Here is a 25855-nt window from a genome sequence, read left to right as displayed (position 1 = left end):
GCTGCTGGATCCAGCCACACCTGAACCTCAAAATAGACTCAGACTCTTTATTCCCATGAGTCAAATAAATGCCCTTTTTAAACTGGCTCAGCCCTGCTAAGTCCCTGACATAGGGGTTGTGATTCATGTGACTTTACATCCAATGGCACTCTCCTTCCCACGGCTCCTTGGCAGCTCCTCTGACCCTCCACTTGGCTGTTCTTTTGCACCCATGATGCGCGACTCTGTCCCCAGCACACGGAGCATCAGCAGAGGAAGCAGCTACAGTCGACCTGATTGACAGGTATCACTCAAGCCTGGGGACATCACACGCCCGGCTCACATACCTGGCAGTGTGCACCCGTGCCCAAGCGGCAGGCTCACCCCAGGGTGGGCTCGGAGGAGCCCATGGTAACCCTGCTACGTGGTGCCACGCAGTGTCATGGACAAGGAGCACCCGGGCTCTGCCCAGGTGGCACTGACGGAGGACGGCTTTGGAGTTGGAATGTGAGCCAGCCACCACACAGGCACAGCCTGCCTGGGCTCAGCCACCACAGGACAGCAGACGGACGGCATCTCCATTTTACAGATGGGTGAGCCAGGGCCCAGAGCAGTCAAGTAACTTTCCCAAAGCCGCACAGCCAGTGCAGAGTGGTGATGGAGCCCAGCCGTCTGGCTAGACAGCGCCCAGCCTCGCCCCAACGCTGGGAGTGTTTCGAGACGTTCTTAAAAGGCAGAGAGTCCTTCAGAGATGCTTCAAGCTTCTCTCCATGCTTCACCCGGCTTTGGGGGGCCTGATTGGAGTCCACCAGCCTCAGGGAGCCCCGGAAGGCAGTTTCTTCCTGCCTGGCCTGGACCTGGGAGAGTGAGCAGGACAGTCCACGCCTGATGTTCTGGGGCTTGGGTCCCACTGTGTCCTTGACCTTCGGGCAGACGCACCGCAGCAGTGATGTGGCGTGAGTGGGGCTGGACGGGAAGCCCCGGTCAGTGGGCTCACGGCTTCCCTCGCCCGCTCCTGCCCGCAAGGGGAGCTGCCCGCCACCCCCGCCCTGTCCTCGTGATGCAGGTGCACGGCCCCCGGGGAGAGGGCAGCTTCCTGGGAGCCCTCAACACCGGCTGTGCCGTCCCCGAGGCCCTGGGTTTGGCAGCGACTCTGTGGACACTGGCTTTCTCTGAGGTCCGAATTTCCCTCTTCCCTTCACAGTAATATTCCAGCTTCAAAAACCAAGTCCAGGTGGAGAGGACCTCGAGTGCAGGACTGACGCAGGAGGGTGGCCGCTCTGCGTAAGGACTGCGGGGACCGCTGAGCCGTGCCCGCCTGGCCTGGGCTCCCCTGGGTTTGGTCTTGGCCGAATTAAACCAGTGAACCCGGCCAAGCCCCTGGTTCCAGGCCTCCCTGACCGGAGGCCCCCCGCGAAGCAACACGGTGGCTGCTGCCCTGGGCTCTCCTGGGAGGACGGCCACCAGCCAATGGTCCCCAGGGCTGCCCTGGAAACAGGCGGATGATCTGGGTCACTCCCTAATCACACGCCCCTGGAGCCGGCTCCCAGGAACAGTCAGGTTAAGATGCCGGCAAGGCCCGGGGACGCCAGGGCGGCCGCCCCAGCCTTCAGTGAAGCACAGGGACGGGGGCCTTCTCTCCCGGTCTTTTCTTGCTGGCCTCTCGGCCGGACCCTAATTAGGGTGGACGGCTCTTCTCCGCCCTGGGGCTGGAAGGAAGCCTGGGCCGTCTCCGTGGAGAGGTCGCCGGGCAGAACTGCCGCATGGGTGAGCAGAAAATAGCAGGTGATGAATTTTTTAGGACCCCCCGGGCGCGCCAGTTGTGCCGACTGTGAGATAATGGGCTGGCTGTTTGGGAACATGCATTATTGATCCCGTTCTGTCTCACGGTTTATAAAAAGCCATCGGCCAGACGGCCGCCTCCCCGTCCCTCACCTCCCGAAAGCTCAGCCTGGTTCCAAAGCCCGGCCTGCCGTGGAGGAGGCCCTGGCTTGCCCGTCGCGGGGAAGGCCGGGAGGAACAGGGCTGTGCCGCCCGTGTCGCTGGAGGGGACAAACACGCCACAGAACATGCGACCACAGGATTCAGCCTTCAGCAACGCTCACTCGCGTGTGCAGCCATCTAACCAACATGCCCCAGATCTGGAAGCAACTCGCTACCCATCCCAGGAATCTGGTTAAGCAGAGCAGGGCTTCACACTTGTGGGTTCAAATTCTGTTTAACTGCATTCTAGCTGTGCAACCTTGGACAAGGGGCTTAACTTCTCTGTTTCTCCATGGGCAAAACGGACAGAGCGGATCTGTACCTTGAGTCAGCCATGGTTTAGTTAGTTCTCCTTCTTACCCTCCCCGTGCACCCACAGCTCCTGTCCTCGGGTTGGCTTATTCCGATGGTTTTATTAAGAGTCACAGATGCAGGATTCAAATTGGATTCTGACGCGAACCAGCTGGGCTGGCTGCTCAGTCACTCACCTGTCGGCTCCCGCCCCCCACATCCAGACGTCGCCCTCGATTCTTCTCTTTCCTAACCTCGGATCCGTCCCTGCCTCTATCTCCCAAGCTCACACTGAGAGGGACCAGGACTCACCAGCCATTGCGTCTGCCCCCCTCTGAGCCCGCGGTCACCTGCCCAGTCACTGCCCGGCGTCCTGGAGAGTTTCTGCTCCTGGAATCTCATTCCACTCTAAGGGCCTCCGGGATCCTGGGGGCACTTAGTGGGGTCCTCATCCTCTGCCGCTGTCCATTTCACCGAGAATAACTCGCCACCCCTCCCCGAGTCCACTAGGCCTCGGCTGGCCTGGCCAGGCGCTCCTGCCCTCCCCTCCCGCCCCAGAGCCCTCCCTGTCCTGCAATGACACTGCCCAGTCCCCAACCCTGGCACAGTGGGCTGCGCAGGGCGGAGGCCGCTGAGTATGTGCTGGGTGAGTGAACGGTCCTCCAGGGCCTCTCAGAGTCCCCAACGTCCCCTCCGAACAGCCCGAAGGGCCTCGCGAAGGGAGACCAGGGGCCCTGAGGTCCAGGTGTGGCCGCAAGTCCTCTGCGCCAAATTCTGCTGGACCCCCCCCTCGTGGCCGCGGCCCCCAGATGCCCTTATCGCCAGCAGCAGCTCGATCTGACCGCTGCTGGAGCCGGGCAGCAACTGTGTCCAGCTGTCAGCACAAGCTCGGGTCCTCACCGCTGCCTCCTGCCAATTCCTCTTGCACAGAGAAGCTCCTGAGAAACGCCTGCACTTGACCCTCATACGGACCAGGGAGCCGCTGAGTTTTACCCTGAGAATTCCTTTGGCAGCTAAAAGACTGATTTGGCTTGTGAAGGTTTACCTGGCAAACAATGTGCTGTGACGTCTGATGGTGGCCAGAGGTAAGGGCTCGGCCCTCACCTGGCCAGTGACCACTCGACGGGCAGTCCTTCCCAGGATCGCACCGCGATCTTCATGTTCCACCCCCCTTTTCCAGGCTCAGCCACATCTACCTTCCTGGCCCTGCCTCGGGCCTTTGCACATGCTGTTCCCACTGGCTGGAGCACATGTCCCACCTTTTCACAACACTGGTCACCAGTTGCTAGGCTGTACGTCTGGGAACAACGTCAAGGTCTGTGTATACTCAGTACGAAGCCAACTGCCCCCTCCCATATTTCGGATGGACGGGGCGGCATCTGTGAGTGGACCTGTGGAGAGGGGTGGGCTGCGTCTCGCAGGACAGCGGGGTTTGCACTGGAGAAAGGACACCCACAGCGACAGTGGACTCCAGGGGGAGGTGGCAGAGGTCAGGGGAGCGGCCTGTCAGTCAGTGAGACCCGAAGGCGGCGTCTGGCCCCGGGGAACACAGGTCTGGCTGACCTCGGCTGAGGCCAGCTCCGGGGGGCCTCATTTCTGAGTTTCTTTCTCATACAAATGAAGAAAGGAGAGGGAGGAGCAGCGGGGGACCGTCTGGTGGACACAGCCCAGGTGAACCGGGTGGGAAAGAGGTGGGGATGAGGCCCTGGTCCTGGCCTGCGCAGGCCCCCAGGAGCGGCTCTGTGGAGCGGACCCCGACCCGAGGCTCTGCCGGGCGCTGCTCCCTGGCACGGGGCAAACGCACTTGGACGTGACCCAGTCCCCGCAGCACGAGGACGCCGGGCGCCCGTCCCGCCGGGGCCTCCCTGGGGCGCCTGCAGCTTACCCAGCTCCACGTCCTGGTCGTCGGTCAGCACCAGGATGATGTTGGGGCGGATGTTCCTGCGGTCCCTCTGGAACCGGCCCTTCAGGCGGTGATGGGACAGGAAGGCGGCGCTGCCGTCCAGGAGCGGCAGGACGGTGGCGGACAGCAGGCAGAGCAGCAGGCGGGGCGGGGCCATCTCAGAGGGTCCCCGTGACCCTCCCCGGGCGAGGCTGAAGGGCTCTGCGGACGGTTTCTGCTCCCTCTTCACTCACGACCTGGGGAGGAGGCAGGAACCGGGTCAGCCCCGCGCCACCCGCTGCTGCTGTCCTCTGCCTGGTGGCCTGGGCGGGCTGGCATGGGCTGCTGTCCTGGAGCAGAGCCCGTGGGCCCCTCTGGACTCCGGGGCCACCCGGCTGTGTGGGGACAGCCCTGGCCCAAGGTGGACAGCCAGCTCCTCTGATGCAACCCACAGACCTGGCACAGAGAGGGCAGTGGTGGCCCTGCCCGAGGGGACGTGCAGGCCACCTGGCCTCTGCCCGGCACAGGGAGAGGACCACCAGGTGCAGGCTGTAGCAGGCTGCACGGAGCTGGACGGGATGGACGCCAGGCTTCCTAGAGCTGGGAAGCTGGTGTCCCTGTCCCAGACCCGCCTCTCCCCTCAGTGCCCCCAGCCAGCAGGTGAGCGGCCATCGAGAACCATCCCGTGGGCCCGACCCCGGCACCTCCAGAGGTGGGCACAGGGGCCTCAGGGTGAAGTGGCCGGATGACAACAGGAAAAGGGGAGCTGGGGGGCCGCCGAGGGAGGAGTGAACTTTCACCTCCCACCGTGACCTCTCTCCTCTTGACCCCAGGTCATGGGTCACCGCAGAGCTGTGGGGTGGGGGCAGCAGTCTGGGCTGCGGGGTCTCTGGCCTCACTGGCTGGCAGCCGCATCTTTTACTTCTTGAGGAAACGGCCTTCAAGTTCCACCGGATATAGACAGGGTCTCATTTAATTGAGAGGGGGGACAGAGAGAAGCTGGGTGTGTGCTGGGAAGAAGCCAAGCACCTTGGGTTGAGCCGCAGGGCGCCGTGGCCTTGAAAGAGAATGAAGTGAACTCCCCTCAGGGCCGGGGCCTCTCCCTGACCCACCCTGCTCTCGCACCGGCTGCTCCACCGCTCCCTTCCCCCCGAGCCGCTCCCACCACCAAGCAGGGCCCAGGGAGGCAGCACCTCTGAGCAGGACTCCCCAGGGCCCAGCCCCTGCCGGGCTCCTCAGGGAGGTCCACGAGTTGAAGGGTCCATGTTCGCAGGGCCCCAGGTCCCGGGCCCGCTCCGCCCTGGCCCTGCCCTGAGCAGGCGCCACCCGCGTAACCCGCGCAGCCGCTCATCGCTCTGTGCCCGCTGTGTGGATGGCAAAGCCGGGCACAGGGAGGAAGGCCACTTCCAAGGTCAGGTGGCAGAGAAGATCCCAAACCCAGGGTGCTGGACGGTGGCCCCGAGGCAGCCCACCAGCAGGTCCCCAGAGCCAGCCTCAGCCTCCGCAGCGAGGCCGTAAGGGGGTGCGGGGGGGGGGGCTCCTGGCCGGCGGAGCTGGGTCCAGCACAAGGTCCGCTGGACTCTGGTCACGCCCCCTTGGTCTTGGAGCCCCTCCCTCCTGGATGGAGGCTGCAGAGAACGGCTGATTTCTCCCTCGGCGCCCGTCTCGGGTCCATCCCTGGCGAACCCAGCTCGGCCCCTCCTGGCCTCTGCCAAAGAAACCAATTACAGAGGACACGAGGCTCTGCCTCCGTTCTCCCTTCCTGGTAAAACACTCCAAGTAGCTGAACCTGTGGGGTCTCTGGCCACCCCGCGGCCCCCCTGACCGCAGGCCTCCAGCCCACAGCCGCCGCCGCTCCCCCAGGCTCCTCGCCAAGGCCCTGTGGTCCCCTCTCTCCAGCCAGCAGCACGGCTCAGGGGACACCCACCGTCCAGTGTCCAGACAGCCCCCGCCTCTGGACCCACCTGCAGGGCGCGACCTCAGGTGCCCCCCCGCTGTGGGGAAACGCCCGGGCCGCACAGGCCCCGAGAGACCCAGTGAGCTGTGACCTAGAGACCTCCAAGTCCAAGGAGAGGCGTGAGGGAGGCTGCGACGGATCGGGGACATGGCCCAAGGTGGGGGCCCTGGGGTGTGCAGAGGTGCCCTGGGAGCAGGGCCAGGGCCTCCCAGTGGCCCCCTGGCCTGGCCCACCTGTCGCTCCTTCCTTCTTGTACTCTGCCAGGGCCTCCCGTGTGTGAGCACAGCACAGGGGGCAGGATAACCCCCCCCCCCCAACAACAGTCTCCTTAGGCTCCCTTCCTCCACCCTCGGCTCTCACCCAGCAGCCAAAGGATCCTTGAAACATCAGCGGGGCCTCCTGCTGCAGCCAGGTCCCTCCGCCCACAGCCAGGTCCCTCTGCCATCTGCCCCACCACCGCGTGCTTCATCCCCTCCCTCTCTCCTTGGTTCCAGCCACAGGCCTCTGTGGAGCCGTGCTTCATCCCCTCCCTCTCTCCTTGGTTCCAGCCACAGGGCCTCTGTGGAGCCGGGCCAGCCCTGCCCCAGGACCTTTGCACCCTCTTCCCTCTGCCTGCAGCCTTCATCCAGGTTGCTTGATGGCCCCTCCTCACCTCCGTGCAATCTCTGCCTTCCCCAGTCACATTTGTCACCTCTGGCAACTAGCTATTTCGCTGTCAGTCTCCCTGCCAGAATGTCACCTTCCTGGACGTGGGTTTTTGCCAACGTTGTTTATTTCCATGTCCCAGCACCTAAAACAGGGCTTGGCTCCCAGCAGGCACTCGGCACATGGACTGACTTAGCAGAGAAATGTCTCCCTCCTCTGGCCACGGTCCCGCCCCCGCCCCACCCCGTCATTGTGTCACCTCCCCTCTCTCACCCGACTGTGGGGTGGACCCCGGGGGCCAGGACAGCCAGCAGCACCTTCCATCTCTCAGGCTCCAGCAACTGGCACAGGACAGATGTGGGACCTGGCACCAGGTCTGGCCAAGGGGACAGAGTCCCGGAGCCTGCAGAGGCCTACTCTGGAGGCAGACGGCTGCCAACGGGATGCCCAAGAGCAGTCAGAGAGACGGGCAGAGGGACAGAGGGAGGGAGACGGTCAGACACGGCACCACGTGGTGCCCAAGAGAAGATGCCGAAGACCCTTGGCAGAACCCAGGGTGTACCCTGGAGCAATCCTAGGCCCCGTGAGGGTCCCCTGGAGCCACCTGGTCCACACTGGGGCAGCCGTTTACAGTGGGAGGCGCCAGGGCCACCACCAACCTGTGGAGCCGACCCCGCCCCAATCCCCAGGCCCCTCCTGTGTCGGCGGCGCCCCCCTAACAACACCCTGAGTTCAGATGCTCCGCTCACGGGAGGAAGCAGAGGCAAGGGGGGTTCTAGAACCTTCCGGCTGCCAAGCACTCCCCCGGCTGTCTCTGCCTGGTGGCCCAGGAGGCCCCCCAATGCAGCCGTCAACGGTCGTGTTCGGCTCCCTGGTTGGACTGGCCCAGGAGACACCAAGGGGGCGGGAGGAGAGGCCCAGGTGGTGGCTGCCAGGCACCGTCCCTGGCAGCTTGCTGGGGACTCAGCTCCTGGAGGCAGCCCGCTCCAGGCTCCCTGATGTCACCTGCCCAGGGACATGGGCCACTCACGCCCTTCCAGTTTGCTCTCCCTTTCTTGGAGGGCAGCATCTGCCCCCCGCAGCCCCAGACTCATAGGCAAATAGGCAGCACCGGGATGGCCCGGCCCCGGGGCCCACACACTCACGTGGAAACCAAGGAGGAGACGGGACCGAGGCAGTCGGGGAGGGCTGCCTGGAGGAGGCCACAGAGTCAAGTCTAGAAGTCTCACAGGATCCAGTTCTGCACACCCACGAGGGCGGTCCTGAACCTCACAGGCCCAGAGGCAGTCTGGGGGGGGGGGCACACGCACATCTGTCTGGCCGTCCCCTCTTCCTGGCCGCAGGCTTCCCCAGCCTCCTCCCCTCTCTGAGGCAGGCAAAGAAGACAGTCCCTCCCAGCCCACCCTCCTAGCCCAGGGCACGGGCAGGCTCTCCCCCTGCCCTTGGAACCCAGGAGAGGCAGAGGACTCAGCGCTCCCTCGGGCAGGACAGGGGACCAGGGTCCTTCAGAGGGAGGGAGAAGGTGAGGTTTCAGGGCAGGGCTCAGGATCTGGAAAGGAAAGGGGCTTAGAGTCGGGTGGAAAGCAGCCCAGCCCCAGAGCCCGCCACCCGCTGCCCGAAGAAGTTACGATGCAACAAGAAAGTCCCCAAGGCTCCGGAGCCAGGCAGGGCTCGTGGACAGCAGGAAAGCAAGCCCTGACCTCGCGGCATGGACACTGTACAGCGTCCACATATCAGAAGCTGGAAAGCCTCCAGCAGGGGCGGGAAGGGTGAGAAACGGGCCTGGCAGACCGTGCACGGAGCAGGCGGCTCACCAGAGCGCACGGCGAGTTTGGAAACAACATGCTCCGCGCCTCCAGCGAGCAGATGGTGGAAAGGCCTGGAATTCACCCGCTTAGACACCTGAGGATCTGCTCCCTGCCCGCAGGGTGTGGGATCAGTCAAGAGCCACCGAAAAACCAAAGCCCACCCGGGTCCCCAGCCCAAGGCCTGGGTTTGAATGGGCTCCGCTGCTCACTGGACCTGGGCAAGTCACTTCTGTGGCCTCAGGGGCCTCCTCTGCACAGGGGGGACCACACCAGCGCTCACCCAGCACAGGTGTGAAGGCAAGATGGCTTTAGAACAAATTGGTATACAATAAGCACCCAATAAACGCTGGCTAGTGTTATTTGCTGGGTTTAAGCCACCCAGCACCCACAGCTCCCAGTGTCCACTTGGGGATCCCCTTCTCCCCATCCTTGGTCCATGAGGTTTAATCAGAACCAGGTTCGGGAGGTCCGAGGCTAGACCACGTGATCAGACCTGAGCCAAACAGAGCAACGGCGGCGCTTTGGCCCGACATCAGGAGAAAGCTCCCACTGTTTTCCCACGGGCTGACCAGCTCCATATCGTCCCAGGGTGACAATGCGTAGGCCCCGTGCCACCTTGCCTCCCGTGGGGAGGTCAGGAAGCTGACAGAAGAGGGTGGGCCTGTGACGACATTTGAGACCTGGATCCCACTGAGCCTGAAGGAGGAGTTCACCTCTGGCTTCTCCTTCAATAAGTTCCTCTTCCTCCTTCCACGTGGCGAGCTCTTTTCTTTCTTTTTAGGTCAACTTCCTCCCTTTTGGACTCGCAAGAGACCTGACTCAGATCCCCTTTTCCCTTGGGTCATACTGAGCTGCTGTTCCCGTCACTTGCGACCAGAGGAGCCCCCAGGGCAGAGCGCCAGGAAGGCAGCTCGTGGGGTCAAGTGCCATTTGGTCTGGGTTTCCCCATCTGACCACTCCGGAGCGTGGCTTTGGGGCTCCACGCCGGGGCTGGGGGGTGGAGCCTGGTGGGGTGGGTGGCCTTCCTGCCTGGCCCCCCTTGGTCCCCTCCCCGGGCCCCAGGTCTCTTCTACTGACGGCCCTTGGCACCGCGAACCCTCCGCCTGGGGCGCCTGCTTGGTCTTACTGCAGGGCCGTCTGTCCCTGGAGCTCCAAGGCGGCGCGCTCTTACCCACACCCCACCTCCGACGCAGCCCCTGATTCTTGCAGCCAGCCAGCACCTATGTCCTGAGCACCTACAAGGCACCAGGAAAATCCCTCATGGCTCAGACCCAAAGCCGATGGCAGTGATCCCCTGGACAGAACAGGGAGGGGACAGCTGGTGGGGCATAGGTGGCCAATCAAGGACTCTCCGAGGTGACACTTAGCCAGGACTCCGAGGAACATGCTTTGTGGGGACTCGGGGGACCAGCAGGTGCCAGGGCCCTGGTAGGCACAATCTGCGTGTCTGAGGCACAGAATGGGCAAGTGGACACCTGAGCAGGACCCCACGGAATGCAGGGCTCCGCCTGGTAATGTCTGGGCCCCAGCTGGAGAGTCTCCAGGTCTCTTGGGTCATCTGGAGGCTGTGGTGGGCATGGGCTGGCATGGACCAGCGTGTTGACCCTGGTGGCCTCAGGGCGGGGTCTGCGTTCCTAGACCCTGAGCTGTCCCCTCCCTGCTCCAGCCAGGGGATCATTGCCTAGACCCTGGCAATGCTGCTGTCCCCTCCACCGTCCCCTGAAGGTCCTCCCACACATCCTCCTGAGCAAGGCCCAGCCAGATCCCAGGGAGGGGACCCAGATTTCCACGGAGGAGCAGAGGGGTCGCCCTGGAGACCAGCAGAGGGGGTCTGGGGCCATGGCCAGGCAGGGGCAAGAGCCCAGGCCGACCTGCAGCACCTGGCCCCTCTAGGGGTGAGGGGTCCCGGGGACCCGAGCTGCGTCTGCTGGGGCCGGAGCTGGTGTCACACCTCTAACGACTTCCTGGCCCACCCCGGGGGGTCAAAGCCGTGGTGCTGGGGTCCAGCGGGTCCTGAGGTGGACAGAAAGGGAGGGGGCTGGCCCCAGGGGTGGCCACGGTGGCCTCCCCCTCCACCTGTGGCCCTAGCTTCCTGGTTCCACTGGGGAGGGTCAGACAGACCTTCTTATCTGACGTGTAAGGGCCCCCACTGCGCCTCACTGCGTCCCCTCAACCCCCTAATCCAGAGGGAAGGAGGACGCGCCCTGTTGGAGCAGCTCACTGGACGGCGGGGCCGGGGCCGGGGCCGCTCCCCCAGCCTCCCGCTACCAGGCTCGGGGCCTCTGCGTAGGACCACTGTCCCCAGGGACGCTGTCCAGGGGTCCAGGGGACACTGCTGTCCAGGTGCTCGTCTTAACACCAGGAACTGTCCTCCCGGGTGCTGTGGGGACAGCCTGAGACCCCGCGTCCCCTGCCTGGCCCAGAACAAGGGCAGCTCCCGGGACGCCTGGCCAGGCGCCGGCTCCAGGCAGGTACCTTTGCAGTGAAGCAAAGGGTCCCCTCTGAAAGGAGCGACACGGGTGGCCGGCACCCAGCACCTGTCCAGCGTGCCAGGTCCTGGCGACTGCGGGCCACCGACCGCTCCCTCTGCGGGCTTCATCTCCCTGCTCCCTCCCCGATCTGGTGAGTGACTCAGAAGGTGTCCCCACTGTGAGGGACGCAGGCCCTCCCTTCTCCCAGGCCAGGGCCATTCCAGGTGGACCACTGTCTGCAGGGGACATGGCAGGTGTGGCCCATCCTGGCCCCTACCAAGAGATGCCAGCAGCCCTTCCCCCAGGTGTGACATCAGAGCCATCTCTAGATGTCACTAAATGTCCCCGCTGAGAGGCAGGGTGAACACGGACCCCACGGCCACTCTGGCCAGTGGTCGGGGGCCAGGGCCCTGGGCTGGCCTCAGGGGCTCGTGAGCATCGCGAGGGGTCAGTGCTGTCTTGAGAGTGCAGAAAGGAGCAGCCCGTTCACGGTCACTGTCACGGTCACTGTCCTGTCCTGTCCGACTAGAGCCGAGGACTGCTGTGTCCCCCCTCTGGGAGCCACGTCCCCACCCCGTAGGACTCGGTGGGGGGTCCTGCAGGCAGCCTGAGGTCTGGTTACCTCTGGAAGGAGGCCACTGTCTGCAGTGGCCTTTGGGTGGAGGGGGACACAGACTCACAGGCCCCCAGGGGCCAGGCAGGAGGCCTGGGGTGAGCCCTGGACCACACGGCAGACCCCGTTTCACAGAGAAAACCTCAAGTCCATGCTAAACTCTGGGAGAGCAAAGCCCTCGGAAGGTGGCCAAGGAGCTGCCTGCAGACCTTCAGAGCGTCTCGTCTTTCCTGAGCACTTACTATGTGCCAGGGGCTGTGTGGGCCAGGCAGTGGGCATGGGGCAGACCTTTGTCCTCAGGTCCTGGCATTCTGGTGGGGAAGACAGACTCCAAAACGGAGATTTGGATTGTCCTGTGAGCTTGAAGGAAGTTGTCACAGTGACAGGAGAGAGGAATTTGGGAGAGGCCTCTTGGAGAAGGATCTGAGACCGGAAGGTGGGTGAGTCGCTGCTTATGGACAAAGTGCTACCTAAGCAAAGAAAAAGCACATGCAAAGGCCCTGCGGTGGGACATGGCAGAAGCAGGAAGAAGAGTGACAAGCTGCTATGGGTGAGGGGTGGCTTTCCCCGGCTCAGGATTGCGGGCAGTCCACGCCCTCTGTCCTCCCTGGCCCTAGAGGAAATGGGAGTCAGATACAGCCATTCCCACCTCCGCTCTTTGTTTCTTTGTCTCACTGAGGACAAATCTCCTGGTTAGTCACAAAGTTGCTTCTGCAAAACGCCTTTGGCCAAAAGCAGTGAACTTGGGCTCATTACTCCTGCCTAACTGTGGGCTAGCGCTCAGCAGGACTGCCACGGCCACCCACCTCCGGAGCCCCATCTCGCCCCTGTGTTTCAACCCCACACGCTCCTGGCCCGTGTGCACCCCACGGAACACGCGTGTGTCCCTGGGATTGCCACTTCCCCCGGGAAGAGCAAACAGAGGGTGAAAGGACATGTGGAGCCCCGGTATTAATAATCCAATCACCCGCTGTCCCCACAGTCCCCGCAGCGCCCCACCACGGCCTTGGGAACGGCCGACGCCCGCAGTGACTCCAGAAGCCGGGGATGGCGAGGCTGGGATGGCGAGGCTGGGATGGCGAGGCTGCGGCGCCCTGGCAGGGTGGGTCTGGAGGCGGGGGCACCCAGTGTGGCATCAGCTGGGTCAAGGCCCCCGCAGGGGCCAGCAGCAAGCCCCCCCATTTTCCAGATGAGGATGCTGAGGTGCCACTGGGAGTCGGCATCACCCATAGAGAGCAGGGGTCCAGGCCCCCAGCGGCACCTGGTCGACAGGGACCCTGACCAGAAAGGCTGCGTCGCGGACGTGGGTGCCTGCTCAGTCTCCGCGACGTCCTTCATTTTACAACGCCAGCTGCTTCTCTGGGGGGAGGGGCACTACGCAGGGGCCGCGCAGAAACCTCCAGCTCTCCTCCTCTGTCCAGCATCTGGCCCCCTTCAACAGGGCCACCCTCTCCTGCCAAGGGTGACCCTGCGACCAAGCGAGGTCCATCGGACTCGCTGTGCCCCGGCCTCCCGGGTGAGGTGTCCAGGGCCCCGTGTAGCTGGCGCTCGCCTGGCCCCGGCCTTCCCAGCCTCGTCCTGGGTCTCCCAGCTCCTGCCACCGAGTCCTGCTTCAGCGTGGGAGGGAGGCCAGCCAAGGCCACTTGTAGCCTGTGGTGCCCGGTGACCTCAGCAGACCCTGAAGGCCCCACCGCCCGGCATTCACGCCCCGGCAGGCCCACCCCATGCAGCCTGGCTGGCTCTGTGGCCAGCTGTGACCCAGAGGTGGCAGAAGTGAGGCCAGGTTGGGGCTCAGGCCCGACAGCCTTCATTCTGAGCTCCCTGAAGCCAGGCTCCCTGCAGCCACCATGTGGGGAGGAAGCCAGGCAGCCGCGCGGGGGGCCAGGTGGCCGCTGACCCCAAGTGAGCTCCTGACTGGTGACCAGCTGAGCTGCCAGCCGTCTGAGTGGAGCCAGCTCGGACCTCCTGGCTGGTACCGCAGGAAGCGGAGGACCCTTGTCAGCCCCCAGCATCTCAGGACCAGGAAGGGGCCCACCGCTGGCTCACTCAGGGCCTCCCAGGCTGCCCTCAGGCCCTTCACTGTGCTGGTAGGTGCCAGGCACTCAGCAGACAGCAGCTTCACCATCACCAACAAGCCGGCCAGGCACTGTGCACGCAGTGTGGCCTTCGGTGTGAGTGTGTCCCCGCAGGGACACACTCGAATGCCATGTGGGCCGGGCAGGGAACCCAACGGTAAAGTGGGCCTGTGTAGAAAGGCTACCGTCCTCTCCCGTCCCAGTGGCTACTTGTAACAGAGGAGCAAGAACAGGGGCATCAGCAGGGGCCATGACACCCACCGAGAGCTTAGTCCAGCCTCGGGCAGTGGGGATGGGGCAGGGGCAAACCCGGGCCACAGACAGACGGGGCCTGTGACCCCTGCTTCTCAGGAGGAGCCCCAAGTCTAACTGTTAAGACGCGAAGTCCTGAAATGTTAAAAACCTGACAACTAATTTTCTAAGAAGTTGAGAATGGTGCACAGGTTCAAAACATTCTGGGGGTCCAAGTCGGCCCCTGGCCAGCAGCCGGTGCTGCCCTTCCTAGCAGGATGGTCGCAGGGAGCGGCTGCTGTGTCTCAGTTTCCTCGTCTGTAGAACGGGGGCGGGACACCCCGGCAGCGCTGAGCTGTGCAGCGTGCACATGAGCAAGCGCCCGGCGCCCACGGGTACCAGAAATGCCCGCTGCTGGACCCGACTGAGCCTGGGGAGTGGGGTCAGGGAGGAGGCGGAAGGAAGCCGGCCTGGGGCGCCCTCCAAGATGAACTGTCACGCCCAGGGGGCCTGACAGTGGGCCCCACAGTCCCCGCGGTGGCATAAGTGTACGGTCCCCGAGAGCGGCTGGGGAGTGTGAGAAACAGCCCTCCTGTCCCCACCTTGGCTCCACCAATGACGGAAGGGCTCGGACTCCCTCGCCCCAGCAGTCACCTTGAAGCAAGGGCACCGACGACGCCGACTCAGAGCTGCCCAGGGTCCCAGGCCTGGCCTTCTTTCCTGCTTCGTTCCATGAAGACTCTGCGTCCCTGCAGAGTGCCAGGCCTGCCCCAGGTGCTGGGGTTCAGCAGGGAACAAGACGGCAAAGCCCCCCAGCCCCAGAGCTTACTGTCCAGCAAAGGGAGAGGACAAGGACAAGCCCTTTGAGTGTGGCAAGTGTCCTGCACGTCCACAAGGTGCCATCCTAGCACTCTGGAAGGATCAGAGGAGGCAGACTTGGGGAGCTGCAGGGGGGCACAGTCCAGGCAGAGGAGCAGCAGGTACAAGGCCCTGAGGCTGGAAGGAGCCTGGCTGTGTCGAGGGACAGAGGGACAGAGGGGCAGGCGCGACAGGCACAGGAGCGGGGAGAGCCACCTCTCCGAGCCAGGAGTCTGGGCTTTATTGGTCCAGCAGACCCTTGGAAGGAGCCTTTCGGGACAGCTGCCCTCCCTCCGGGAGCCCTCTTGGGACCTGGCGGAAATGCCCTGCAGAAGGAGCCCGCCAGACCTTCCCCCTGCCTGAGTAGCTCTCCAGCAGGACGTTGAGCTGCCGGGCAGCTGCTGGGTCCGACTCCAACCCCAAGGCACCGGGTCAGCCTGCCTGGGTGTGGCCAGGCGCAGGGGCTTTCGAAAGAGTTCCTCTGGAGACTGCGAGGGACGAGGGACGCCTGCGCCACTCCCAAGCACCTTCCCACGCACATGGTGACCGGCCTCCTAGGGCCCCCAGGGGGCGCAGGGTCCTGGCTGGAGGTCAGGCCCTGGGCTGTGCTTCTTCTCTGTCTTGGCCCCAAAGAAGAGATGGCTGCAGCCTGGTGGCTCCAGAGCACTCCGGCCAGAAGCTGCAGGATCCAGCTCGAGGCCCAGCATCACCTCAGATGGCTGCCACCTCTCGGAGCTGGCTTTCCCTGTCTGTCACAGGGAGATCAAGGGCTTTCCTTACAGGCAGAGTGGCCAAAGACCAGGGGCTTTGGCCAGGTGCCAGAGCACTTCAAAAGCTCAGGAAGGACCTACAAATGTGACAGTGATGACCGCCGTGACAACGCGGCTTCCATGTGACTGGCCTTGTTCCAGGGTCCCCAACTCCAGAGGAAGCTGCCAGCCCCTCCCCAGCTTACAGAGGGGAGTGCAGCTCAGAGAGGGTAAGTGACTTGCCCAGCCCCACACAGCTCCCACGAGGGTGGGCTTGGCCTTGAACCCAGGTCACAGAACCCCCCCCCCCCCGGCTCTGAGCCCCTCAGGACAGGCTGATGGTCATCGTTCTGGTCATCACACACCTGGGACACATCTGGTGGGGGGCACGGGCGTGTTGGATAGTTTGAGGCTCCACCGTGGAGAACCCCCACTTCCAGCACAGCCCTCAAAGTTCCCAGGGGACCCTCATGCAGGTAGAAAAGCCATCTGTGGTCCCTGAGCCGAGTCATGGCTCTGACTCTCAGGTAGACAACATTGTGCCCGGCTTTACCCTACACCGGAGTAAACCGCGGAAGATGGGTTTGTTCCACTTGGAGACTTCGGGAAGCCCCCTTGTTCATGGCCATCCTGCCTATAGCACCTGAGCTGCCCAAACTGCCCACCAGTGTCCAGCTGACTGGCAGCTGTCAGGCTGACGTGATCCTCCCCACCTGGGCATCTGGCAGCGCAGGTCTGCTGGTGCAGAGCCGGCCATTTACAAACTGCAACACTCGCGCTCCCTGTGGGTTACGGGCACCTCTCTGTGAGTATGTGGAGGTGGCTCAGTGATCTATGAATCTGTTTCAGGCAAACCTGGGGAAAGTGTTTGCTGGAAGAAGACAGCGTTTGGTTTGCTGATCTGGGAAATACTGGGCTAAGTCAAGCAACAAACCAAACACCTCCCCGTGTTTGGTTTGGAGGTGAGCACAGAATCTAACCCTGGGCCAATGAGACATAAAACAAAGTGTGTTGGAGAGTGGGTGCTCCTAGAAGGATTTTTCTTCTCTGACTAAAAGGGAGTCAGCAAGGAGTACTCCTCTATGTTCCCACTTTGCTGGGGGATGTGATGTCTGGGATTGTGGCAGCCACACTGACTCCATGAGACAACAAAGTTGAAGACAGAAGAGAACCAGGGACAAAGGCGAGGAGGAGTCTGGGCTTTGGACGACATGGATGTACTGATGACTAAGCCCTGGACTCCCCTGATTTTGCTATGCAAGAAATAAACATTTCTACTGCGTAAGCCACTCGGGGCCAGTAGCTCTGCTACTCCAAGTGAATACACGTAGATCCACAAGCAAACAACTAAGACTCCAAGTCAACAAGAACCCTGGTAGGCGTTCCTGGTCTCGGGTCAGGCCTGTGGACAGCATCTCTGTCCGCAGATTTTGTGCAGTCCAACTTCAACCGAACGCGAGGGTCTCCGGGACTCCCGAAGGCGGACGGCTCACTTAAAGTTCCGCCTCGTGGCTACTGAGGTGGGTCAGCTCCCCCCTGGGGTCCGGACCACAAGCCAGTAAGAAAGCTGTCAGCAACATCCCTCCCGGACACATCTGGCACCCACCTGGCCAAACACACCTCGGGTACCGCTGTGGTCCCCAGGGATGGCCCTGCCCCCACACCCCCTCCAGACGGAATCCATCTCCGTCTCCAGCGGGGCCAGTGCGAGCAGCAGAGGGGAGGCCTTTCATGAGACGAGGCTGCGGGTCAGAGGCCAGCGCTGCCGGGCACCGTGTGTTTTGGAAACGTATTAAGAGACTGTGGGGAATCAAAGCGCTCCGGCTGGAGAGGATCCCGAGGCCCTGGTCGGGTGGAGGAGCGTCTCCGGGCCACCGCTGCCCCACCAAGGAGGCTTCCCGCTACCCGCCGGGCTGGGAGCCCACCCTACCCCAGGCAATTTCCCAGGGCCCTGCGGAGTGCCCACTGTTTGGTTTTCTCGGCTCATCATGGGGCGGAGAGGCTGCGGACAAGGGGAGGCTCAGCCTGAGCCCTCGGTGACTTCTCCACCGTCTGTCTGAGGGGAGCGTGTGGCGTGCCAAAAATATTCATCAGGTAGATGCCGGCAGGCCCCGGGGGTGGAGGGGAGAACGCCACACGGGGACCACGACGCATTCTCCCGGACCAGCGTGTCCAGCCTGGGGCTTAAAATAACACGGATATGCACCGACTCCCAAATCCAGGTCACCAGCCACTTGGCAGACTGCGGCCCCAGATCCACCACCCACAGCTTCCCGAGGACAGTGGAGAGCCGGAGCCCACACTTCCCGGGCTCAGGCCCGCTCACCCCCCTCCCCCAAGTCCCCTTTCCTGGTTTCTCCATTGGGGACCCGAGCAACCAGGCTGCCAATCACCTGATTCCTTGGTGCTATGGGACTGGACCACTCCTGTGTGGGCGGCCCCTCCTGGGCACTGCAGGGTGTTCAACCCCAGGTTTCACCCACCAGGGGCCAGCAGCGCCCCCCACAGTGGACAGCAAAAACACCTCCGGACCCCGCTCCACATGCCCCGCGGGGTAAACCACCCTTGGCAAAGAGCACTTGGCCCACCAGAAATAGCGCCGGTGCACCCAGTTCACAGGGTCCACTGACACCACCACCAGGTCACGGCCGGCTCCCGGTGCACTGCTAACACCCCTGGCCCTGTCCCAGCTCTGCCTCGGAGCACCCGCCTCGGAGCAGCCACAGGATCGCCGTGAAACTCCCATCAAGCCACCCTGGACTTCAAGTCTCCAAGGCTTTCTCTTCCATTTAAAACAAAGTCCAAACTTCTCACCTCTCCCTTCCTGCCACTCCCTACCAGAACCCCTCTGAGCGACCCAGGTGGACCCTCCTACCTCTGGGCACTGGCTGCACTCTCGCCCTGGAGAGCTCTTCCCCCAGATTCCCCCAAGGTCAGCTCCTTCCTAAACTTTAGGGCACAGCCCAAAGGTCACCTTCCTCAGAGAGGCCATCTGCCTAAGCTGCCCCAGCCACTGTCCCCCCAGTGCCATCGTGGTTCATCACCCTGTTTCCACGGTAGGGCTTTTCGCTGAGGCCACCTCGTCCGTGGGCATGTCTCCTTGGGACCTGTTTCTGGCCCCCTTGACAGTCCCAGGGCCTGACACGGGGCCTGGCTCACAGCAGACGTCCGCCCCGCACGTGGGTAACTGGAATGCCCTCCTGGGTTCTGCAGGTCCTGGGCTGCCGTCAAGTTCAAGATGAGGGACGCCATCAAGCACCCCCACATATCTCATCTCAGCTCCTGGCTTCCGGCAGCACAAGGCAAACCCTGTTCCAGGGCCCCTTTCCCAGACCTTCTGAGGCCCGCGGTGTGCCGAGCGCTCCCCAGGAGCCTGATTCAGCAGGGACTGGCCACGGGCCTGGGGTCTGTGTTTTTTAAACAAATATGTCAAGATGCTTCTCAGGCGGGAGGTTGGGCAGACCTGGCCCCCAGGACGCCCAGGGTCAAGGCCAGGCGGCATCCCTCATGTGTGGAAGAGCTGAGCCAGGCCTCTGCTGCCTGAGGACCCTGGTGGAGGTGGCCAGAGGTGGGGACGGGTGCCTCTGACCGTGGCTGCTCACGTTAGTGTGGTCACTTGCTTCCCCCCAAACCAGGGCTCCCTTCCACCGAGGACCCCTCTTGTGTTCTTGAGGCTTTGGGGGCCCGGCAGTGAGCTTCCCAGGGTGGAGCCTGAGGCTGGCCTGAGCCGAATGCCCGTCAGGCTTTCCTTGGGTGAGCACTGGTTTGGCTGAGCACAGGACAATAGCACAAGAGGGGCACCTGGGGCTCAGGTGGGATCTACCTGAAAAGAGGTTTGTCCTTTCCTTTTGGGATCAGCCAGAGGGGATGAGAGGGCAGCTCCTTTGCAGCGGTCTTGCCCCTCATGGTGACAACGGCCAGTGTTCACCTGGCAGTCGCTGTGCTTAGCACTCGACGTGGATGATCTCATGCCACCCTTCACCACACACCAGGGGCTGGGTGCTAGGATCAGCATCATTTGTGGGAGAACGCTGGAGCCCAGAGAGGCTTGGTCACACGCCCCCGTCTCACTGCTGGTCAGGTGGCCAGGAGGACCGGCTGTCCTAACCACTGTGCCCGGGGCTGCCAGAGCCTGCTGCCCTCGGAGCTGGAGAGGCTGGAACACAGCACAGAGACGAGGAACGGTTCTCACCCGAAATCCGAGCCCTGCGTCCAGCTGCTCTCGGGCCAGAGTCACCTTAGATTCGGGTTAAGAAAGCCCATAGGCTGCTGCTTTTTAAGCTGGTTTGATTTTTTTTTTTTTTTTTTTTTGAATTTCTGTTGCTTCCAAGAGAAAGGATCCTGATTGCTCTACAGTCCTTCTAGGAAAATACCCCTCCGATTCCATTCGCAACTTGCACACAGCAGCTGCTCCGTGAACACCAGCAGAGGCGGGTGAGCCCTGGCTTCCTGCCCACCAGCCGCCGGGTCTGTGACCCCAACGCCCAACTGCAGCCAGCCCAGTGCATCTTCCCCCCTAGGCTCCAAGTGAGGCCTAGTTCCCTAGCAACCACCCCAATTAGGCAATCATGCCATTTATCAGGATGCCAATTAATTAGAATGATCTTAATGATCTCCCAATTAGATACAGCCTTGGGTCTGGTTGGAGCAGGGGCATCTGCAGGATACCCACCAGGGCCCGTGACAAGGCGGCCTGCAGAGGCAGACCCCAGGGAGGCCCCCTCAGTGCTGAGCTCCACCTTCCACTCCCATGGCCGGGCCCAGCCACCCGGACTCCATCCCAGCCACAGGGGGTCTCTCCTCCAGGAGGGTGTCCATCCTCTGGCCATGGTGATTTTAAGGGCTAAAGTCATCACCTCGGATTCTGGCAGCTTTCTCTTGAGCCCCGTTTGCTGTTCCACTTTGCATTTTGATGCAGGGGAGGGAGGGGGGTGCGCACATGCCCAACGGAAGGAAAAGCATCTCGCGGCTGCTGCTTTCCTTAGGGCAAAAAACTCCACCCCCCCCAAAACCAAAAAACACCCCAACGCAAACTCGAGACTCCCCAGTCAGCGGAGGCTTCTGAGCGAGAAGGAGCAGTTTTACTAACCTGCGCCCTTCACTGAGCATGGATCTTTCTTTTTCCTCCAGCTGGATAAAAAGGCCAAGGTCATGGAAGAGGAGGACCCAGAGGTTCTGAGTGGACCCCACAGCCCCAGGGCCTCACCACTGACCCAGCCAGCAAGTCACACTCTCTACGCCCCAGCGTCCTCATCTTTACCATGACAACGGTCCCAGCACCCGCCCCTCGGGGTTTCTTATATCACATTTAAGGGCTCTGAATGGACTTGGCCACTAACACCAGCCAAGCGCTGTCCACCGAGCTTACACCAAACCCCTCTAGTAACTACAAGCTGGCCAGGATGCGGAGAGCGAGGGGGAACTCTAAGAACAGACACACACTTGAGGAGAGCATGATTGTCCCCTCTGGCTGACCCAGGAGCCTAGAAGCTGCCCCCTTGAGGCAGGCCCGGGCAGAGGAGTCCACTCAAGCCAGGACAACAGAAGGGGAAACATGATCCCAAGCCGAAGGCGGACTTCAAAGGGCAGGCTGTGAAAGGGGCCTTGGGATGGCTGCGGAGGCAGGTCTTGGGTGGGGACTCAGCACGTGCTGCGTATTCAAGGTCCCACACAGCCACAGAGGGAGCAGTGCCTCCCAAGCCCAGGCTTTTTCAATCAAATCATCAGTCAGCCCTTAAGTCTGAAAACTTAACATGTTATTAGGGGTTTCAGAAAAAGCCATAAATTCAAATAAAAAACCCAAGAAGTAAACACAAAGCCCAAAGCCACACTGACCCCCAGCCACGGCAGAGATACCAGCACTGTGCCTTTCTGCACACACACTTGCCGGAGGAAGACGGGGTCCTCCTGAGCAGACACCCGTGGGCCTCAGCCAAGATGCATGTCCCCAAGCTGCCCGTTCTGGGACTCAGTTCCAGGGGGCTGGCGGCCCTGAGCTCTCCTCCTCTATAACTGGACCTGCAAGGCTTAGGGGGAGGGGTCCTCGGTGCCCTCCCCCTTTCCCTCTTTAATTAACCCCACTCCTTGTGTAGGGGGAGGCGGAGTCACAGTGCGGAGCCCCCCTCACTACCAACTGCAAGAACAATTCAGGGGAGAACAAATCTGGGGTGTCCTCCAGAGAAAGCCCTTCTTAACAGCTCCCTGTCACCCCAGAGACTTGGCTCCAGAGCCTCCTGGGGGGCACGGGGGTGGGGAGCAGGGGACAGATGGAGGGGGAGAGGACGGTGTCCGGCAAGCACAGATGAGCAAACACCCAGATTCAGACGTCAGCTGAATGTAATTACTTGGTTAATTAAATATTGACTTTTAACTCAAAAAGTGATTAAAACAAGCTGCAGGAAAGACTGTCCAGCCAGGGGGCGGGGCGAGCCAGAACTTTTAAGAAGGGGGAGGGGTGGGGGAGGGCTGTGGCCAGAAGGCTTTGCAGCTTGCCCTACTGTGTGCAGGGGGCGTGGTCCTCAGGGTCCCGCAGGGAGGGAAGAGTGGGCAGAGGCCACAGTGCCAAGCCAGGCTTGGGGGTGTCTCCCTAAGCTCCCCCCGAGTCTGCATCTCCCCAGCTGCCCTCCAAGAGACCGGGCTTCTGTGCACGGGCTGGTACTTCCGTTCATCCCCTTTCCCTGGGACGGAGCTCAGCTCCGGGAACGAGAGATGCCCCATAAAATGTCTGAGGAAGGAATGAGTGAACTACTATAAGGAATATTTTATAAAATGCACTCCTAGTATCGCTGCAGCGTCACCGTGGACCTCTGAAACCCCAGGGGACCCAGGAGGGGCGCATCTCTCCACGGGGCGTGGAAACGGGTTCTGACCTGGTCTGGGAGGAAGTTTGCCTTTTCGATCTTGTTTGTCCTTTCGGTATCTGCGACTCACTCTGAAGATCCCGTCCACTGCCTTTTCGGGTCCTGCCCGGACAAGCCCCACGTGCGCTGGCTTCTAGTCCATCCTTTGGGTCTAAACCCAGAGGGGTCAACCAGGCCGTGCCCCAGCGGCCGGTGGGCCCCAGCGCGCTTTCCCCCGGGCCACCAGGGCTCGGAGTGGCGCGTCCACGGGTCGGGGGCGCGGCGGGAAATCCTGGCCTGCACGCCCAGCCCGCCGGCGGGGTCAACCAGGTCACCCCCCTGCGGCCCACCGGCGCCGGAGCCTCCCGCCAGCCCGCCGGGTCCCACCTCCGCGCGGCGCTGGGGCCGGAGCAGGGCGGCCGGGGCCGGCGCGGCTCACCTGGGCGGCGCTCGCGGCCATGCTCGCCCGGGTGAGGCTCCGGCTGCAGAAGCCCGCGCCGCCCGCAGCCCAGCCCGGCCCGCCCTGCCCCGCGCCCGCTCACTCACCCGCGCGCTCGGCCGGGGCCTCACCCGGAGTGGGGCGCTCGCCTCTGCTGCAGCCCAGCCGGGCCGCGGGGCGCAGGGGACTCCGCGCCGCCGCCGCCGCCGCCGCCGCTGCTGCATCCCCGGCGAGAGCCGCGCTCCTCCTCCGCCTCTCCCCGCCCCGGCCCCCGCCCGGCGCACCGCCCTCGCCAAAGTCCGTCTCCGCGCCCCGCCCGGCCGCTCCGAATCGCCCCGGCCCGGCCGACCGCGCGGCCCGAGCCAGCCCTGGGCACCGCACGGCCGGCCCCCGCCTGCCCGCCTGCCCGCCTGCCCGCCTGCCGGCCGCGGCGCGGGGGAGGCGGGCGCGCGCTGGGGCGGGGGCGCCAGGCCGGAGCGGGAGCGGCGGGGCCGGGGGACACGCGGCGGCCTCCCCACGCCCCCGGAGAGCGAGCGCTTTACCTCTAGCTCGGGGACGCACGGCCCGCCGATCCCGCCCTGCTGCCCCCCGCGCACGGCCCTCGCCGCGAAGTCCGGCTTCGGACCGGGCAGCCGGCGCGGAGCGGGGGTCCCGGCGGCTCCCGGCCTCCGCTGCCTCCGGACCCGGCTGGCCGCGCTCCCGCCGCCGAGCGCGCACCCTCGCTGGGACACAGACGCACACTCACCGACACACACTCGCTCCTGCTCGCCCTCGGCAGAGTTGAAACAGATGTGGGATTCGCCCGGGAGCTGGAAACGAGGGAGGGACGCGAGCCAGAGCTGTGCGTGCGTGTGTGCGTGTGTGTGTGTGTGTGTGTGTGTGTGTGTGTACGCGCCAGCCACACAGACGGGGGTTATTTCTAATAAATCAAACATCGTAATCAAGTCGGAGGGCCATCGATCAGGCCACTTGGCTGGGAACGGAGAGATCTCTGCCCGCTTTCGGCTTCCTTCTTCCCCTCCCTCGGAGCTGGAAGGAGCCAAGTGTTCCTGGGGGCGTGCGACAGCCCGGGCAGGCGCTCCCCGCGTAATGACACGTTAATAAATGTTTTCTTTTATCTGTTTTCACCAGGGCTCGCCCCGGTCTGCAAACACCCGACTGCTTTTGCTGAAAGCCCTGCGCTCGCCTCTAACTGCACACATTTGCCATTGGAGAAGCCGGCTCCGGGCCGAACCCCAAGCGGGATCGCAGGGAGAACTATCCACGCGCCCGGACCTTCCCACGCGCCTCGGACGCTCTCCCGGAAATTAACTTGAGCCCTAGTGAACACAGCAGCGTTGCTCAGAGATGGCCCGAGAACAGCGAAGAAAGAAGAAACGGGCTTCCCGCGGAAGCCGGGAGCTCCACTCAAGGTGGCGCTGTCTGCCGCCGTTTCCCGTCCCCAGGGTCACGCCGGGCAGGAGCCGCCAGGGGCGGCAGGGTGGGCCAAGAGCAGCCCCACCAACCAGTAGCCACAGGACTTAGGGCTGAGCTGCGAGGAGACACCGACCCTGGTGGGGAAACAGCACTTGTCGGCAGGAGGATCTGCCTACACCCCGGGTCTTCTTCAGTAGGGTCACACCCATTTCACAGACGTGCAAACCACATCTCAGAGCTTAGGTGACTGGCCCAAGATCACACCAGCCGTGGACCCAGAATTTGAACCCAAGAAGCCTGGCTACAGAATTTCCTGCTTAAACCCTCGGGTATTGTTATCTTCCCACTGAGCGCCTCCTTGCCCTGGAATTATCTTTTGGGTTTCATGCTAGTTAGTCAGATTAAGCAAAGACAAATAAATGACCACTGTGGAGGCCCATTAATGCTGACAAGTTCTCTTAAGTTTATCTGACATTCAAACAGGGTGTCCTGACTAGCTTAGGGGCTCTAGTCCCTTTCCCAGAGTGTCCCTTGGTCCTTCCAGTTTAATCTTGAGTCTAAATGAATCAGAAAAATCTTGAACTTGCTTTTCTAAATCAGGTGCTAGCCCCCCAGAGGCCGCTGACCTGTCCACCGCCTGCCTGGGAAGATGCCTCGCTGAGCTTCTTCACTTCCGTGGACCCCAACCTATGGAGACCCCTCCCCTTCTGCCTCATCTCTGCGGGAGGGGACACATTGGCCGCAGTGCTGTCCAGGAGACGTATGTGGCAGGCCTCGTATGTAATTTGGAAATCTCTAGTAATGGCTTTAGAAAATCAAAAGAAACAGGTGAAATTGGCTTTAATCATGTAGTTTCTTTAACCTTGAGTGTCCAAGGGTCTTCAACATGTATTCAATGTAAAAAAAAATCATGAGATATTTTGCATTTTTTTCTTATTCTGGTAAATCCCGGGGGTGTTTTCTCTTTATGGCACGTGTCCGTTCGGAGCAGCCAGAAAGGTAACGGGTCTTGTCCGGAGTCACAGAGTTGACAGGTGCATCCCAGCCCTTTGGAGGCTGAGCCTGGCTTTGGAACCCAACAGGAGCGGTCATTTCTAACAAGTCCTCGGAGCTCCAAGGGCCCCAGGGTGGGAGGGGAGGGGGCTGGGTTAGGGCTGCCCTGCTCTGGAGACTGTTCTGGGCGGGGGGGTTTCCACCACAAAGAAGTTCAGAACCAGGCCTGGCCACGCTTTCCGACTCTGGGGAGACGAATGGGGCTCTCCTGTCCCTGTGAAGGTCCTGCCGGTGGGTCTCTACGGATCCTTCCTGCTTTATCAGAGGACCTTAATAACAGTGCCCGGGGCTGTGTGTGGGCCTGACGGTGTCTTGCTCATCCTTAGATGTGCACCGCTTCCCCTGTTGCTATGAAAAGACCTGAAGTGACGTCTGGGTTTTGCCCCTTGTCCTTCCTTGGGAGGAGGGGACAGGTCTGGAAGGTGTGGGCCTTCCTGCGTGCGGGTTGTTGCAGGCAGGGGCCGTGGTCTGCGTTTCACGAGGACTCACCAGCTCAGACGCCCATGGGGTCAGAGGACCTGCAAAGTGTCCTCTGGCCACGTACCTTTCCACAGTTCCCAACGACC

At 62.5% G+C, this 25855-nt stretch overlaps 1 protein-coding gene across 2 annotated transcripts in view; it reads right to left on the bottom strand.

The window, feature by feature from the left end:
* Window positions 1-23444, bottom strand: part of Sulf2 (sulfatase 2) — an 80901-nt gene extending 57457 nt beyond the window's left edge. The window contains exons 1-2 of one of the 2 annotated variants that reach the window (XM_076849185.2): window positions 23363-23444; window positions 4139-4392 (exon numbers count right to left, since the gene is read on the bottom strand). In XM_076849185.2, the coding sequence (XP_076705300.1) occupies window positions 4139-4313 (175 nt within the window). In that variant the 5' untranslated portion in view covers window positions 4314-4392; window positions 23363-23444. Of the gene's footprint in view, window positions 1-4138; window positions 4393-22927; window positions 23010-23362 lie in introns of those variants that run through there. The other variant, XM_076849184.2, reaches the window with a different exon arrangement.
* Between the last annotated feature and the right edge of the window lie 2411 nt (window positions 23445-25855).

This window comes from Callospermophilus lateralis, chromosome 3 (assembly GCF_048772815.1).
Source record: "Callospermophilus lateralis isolate mCalLat2 chromosome 3, mCalLat2.hap1, whole genome shotgun sequence".
NCBI lineage: Eukaryota > Metazoa > Chordata > Mammalia > Rodentia > Sciuridae > Callospermophilus > Callospermophilus lateralis.
Note: the sequence above shows the minus strand (reverse complement) of the source record. Positions and strands in the feature narration are given on the sequence as shown.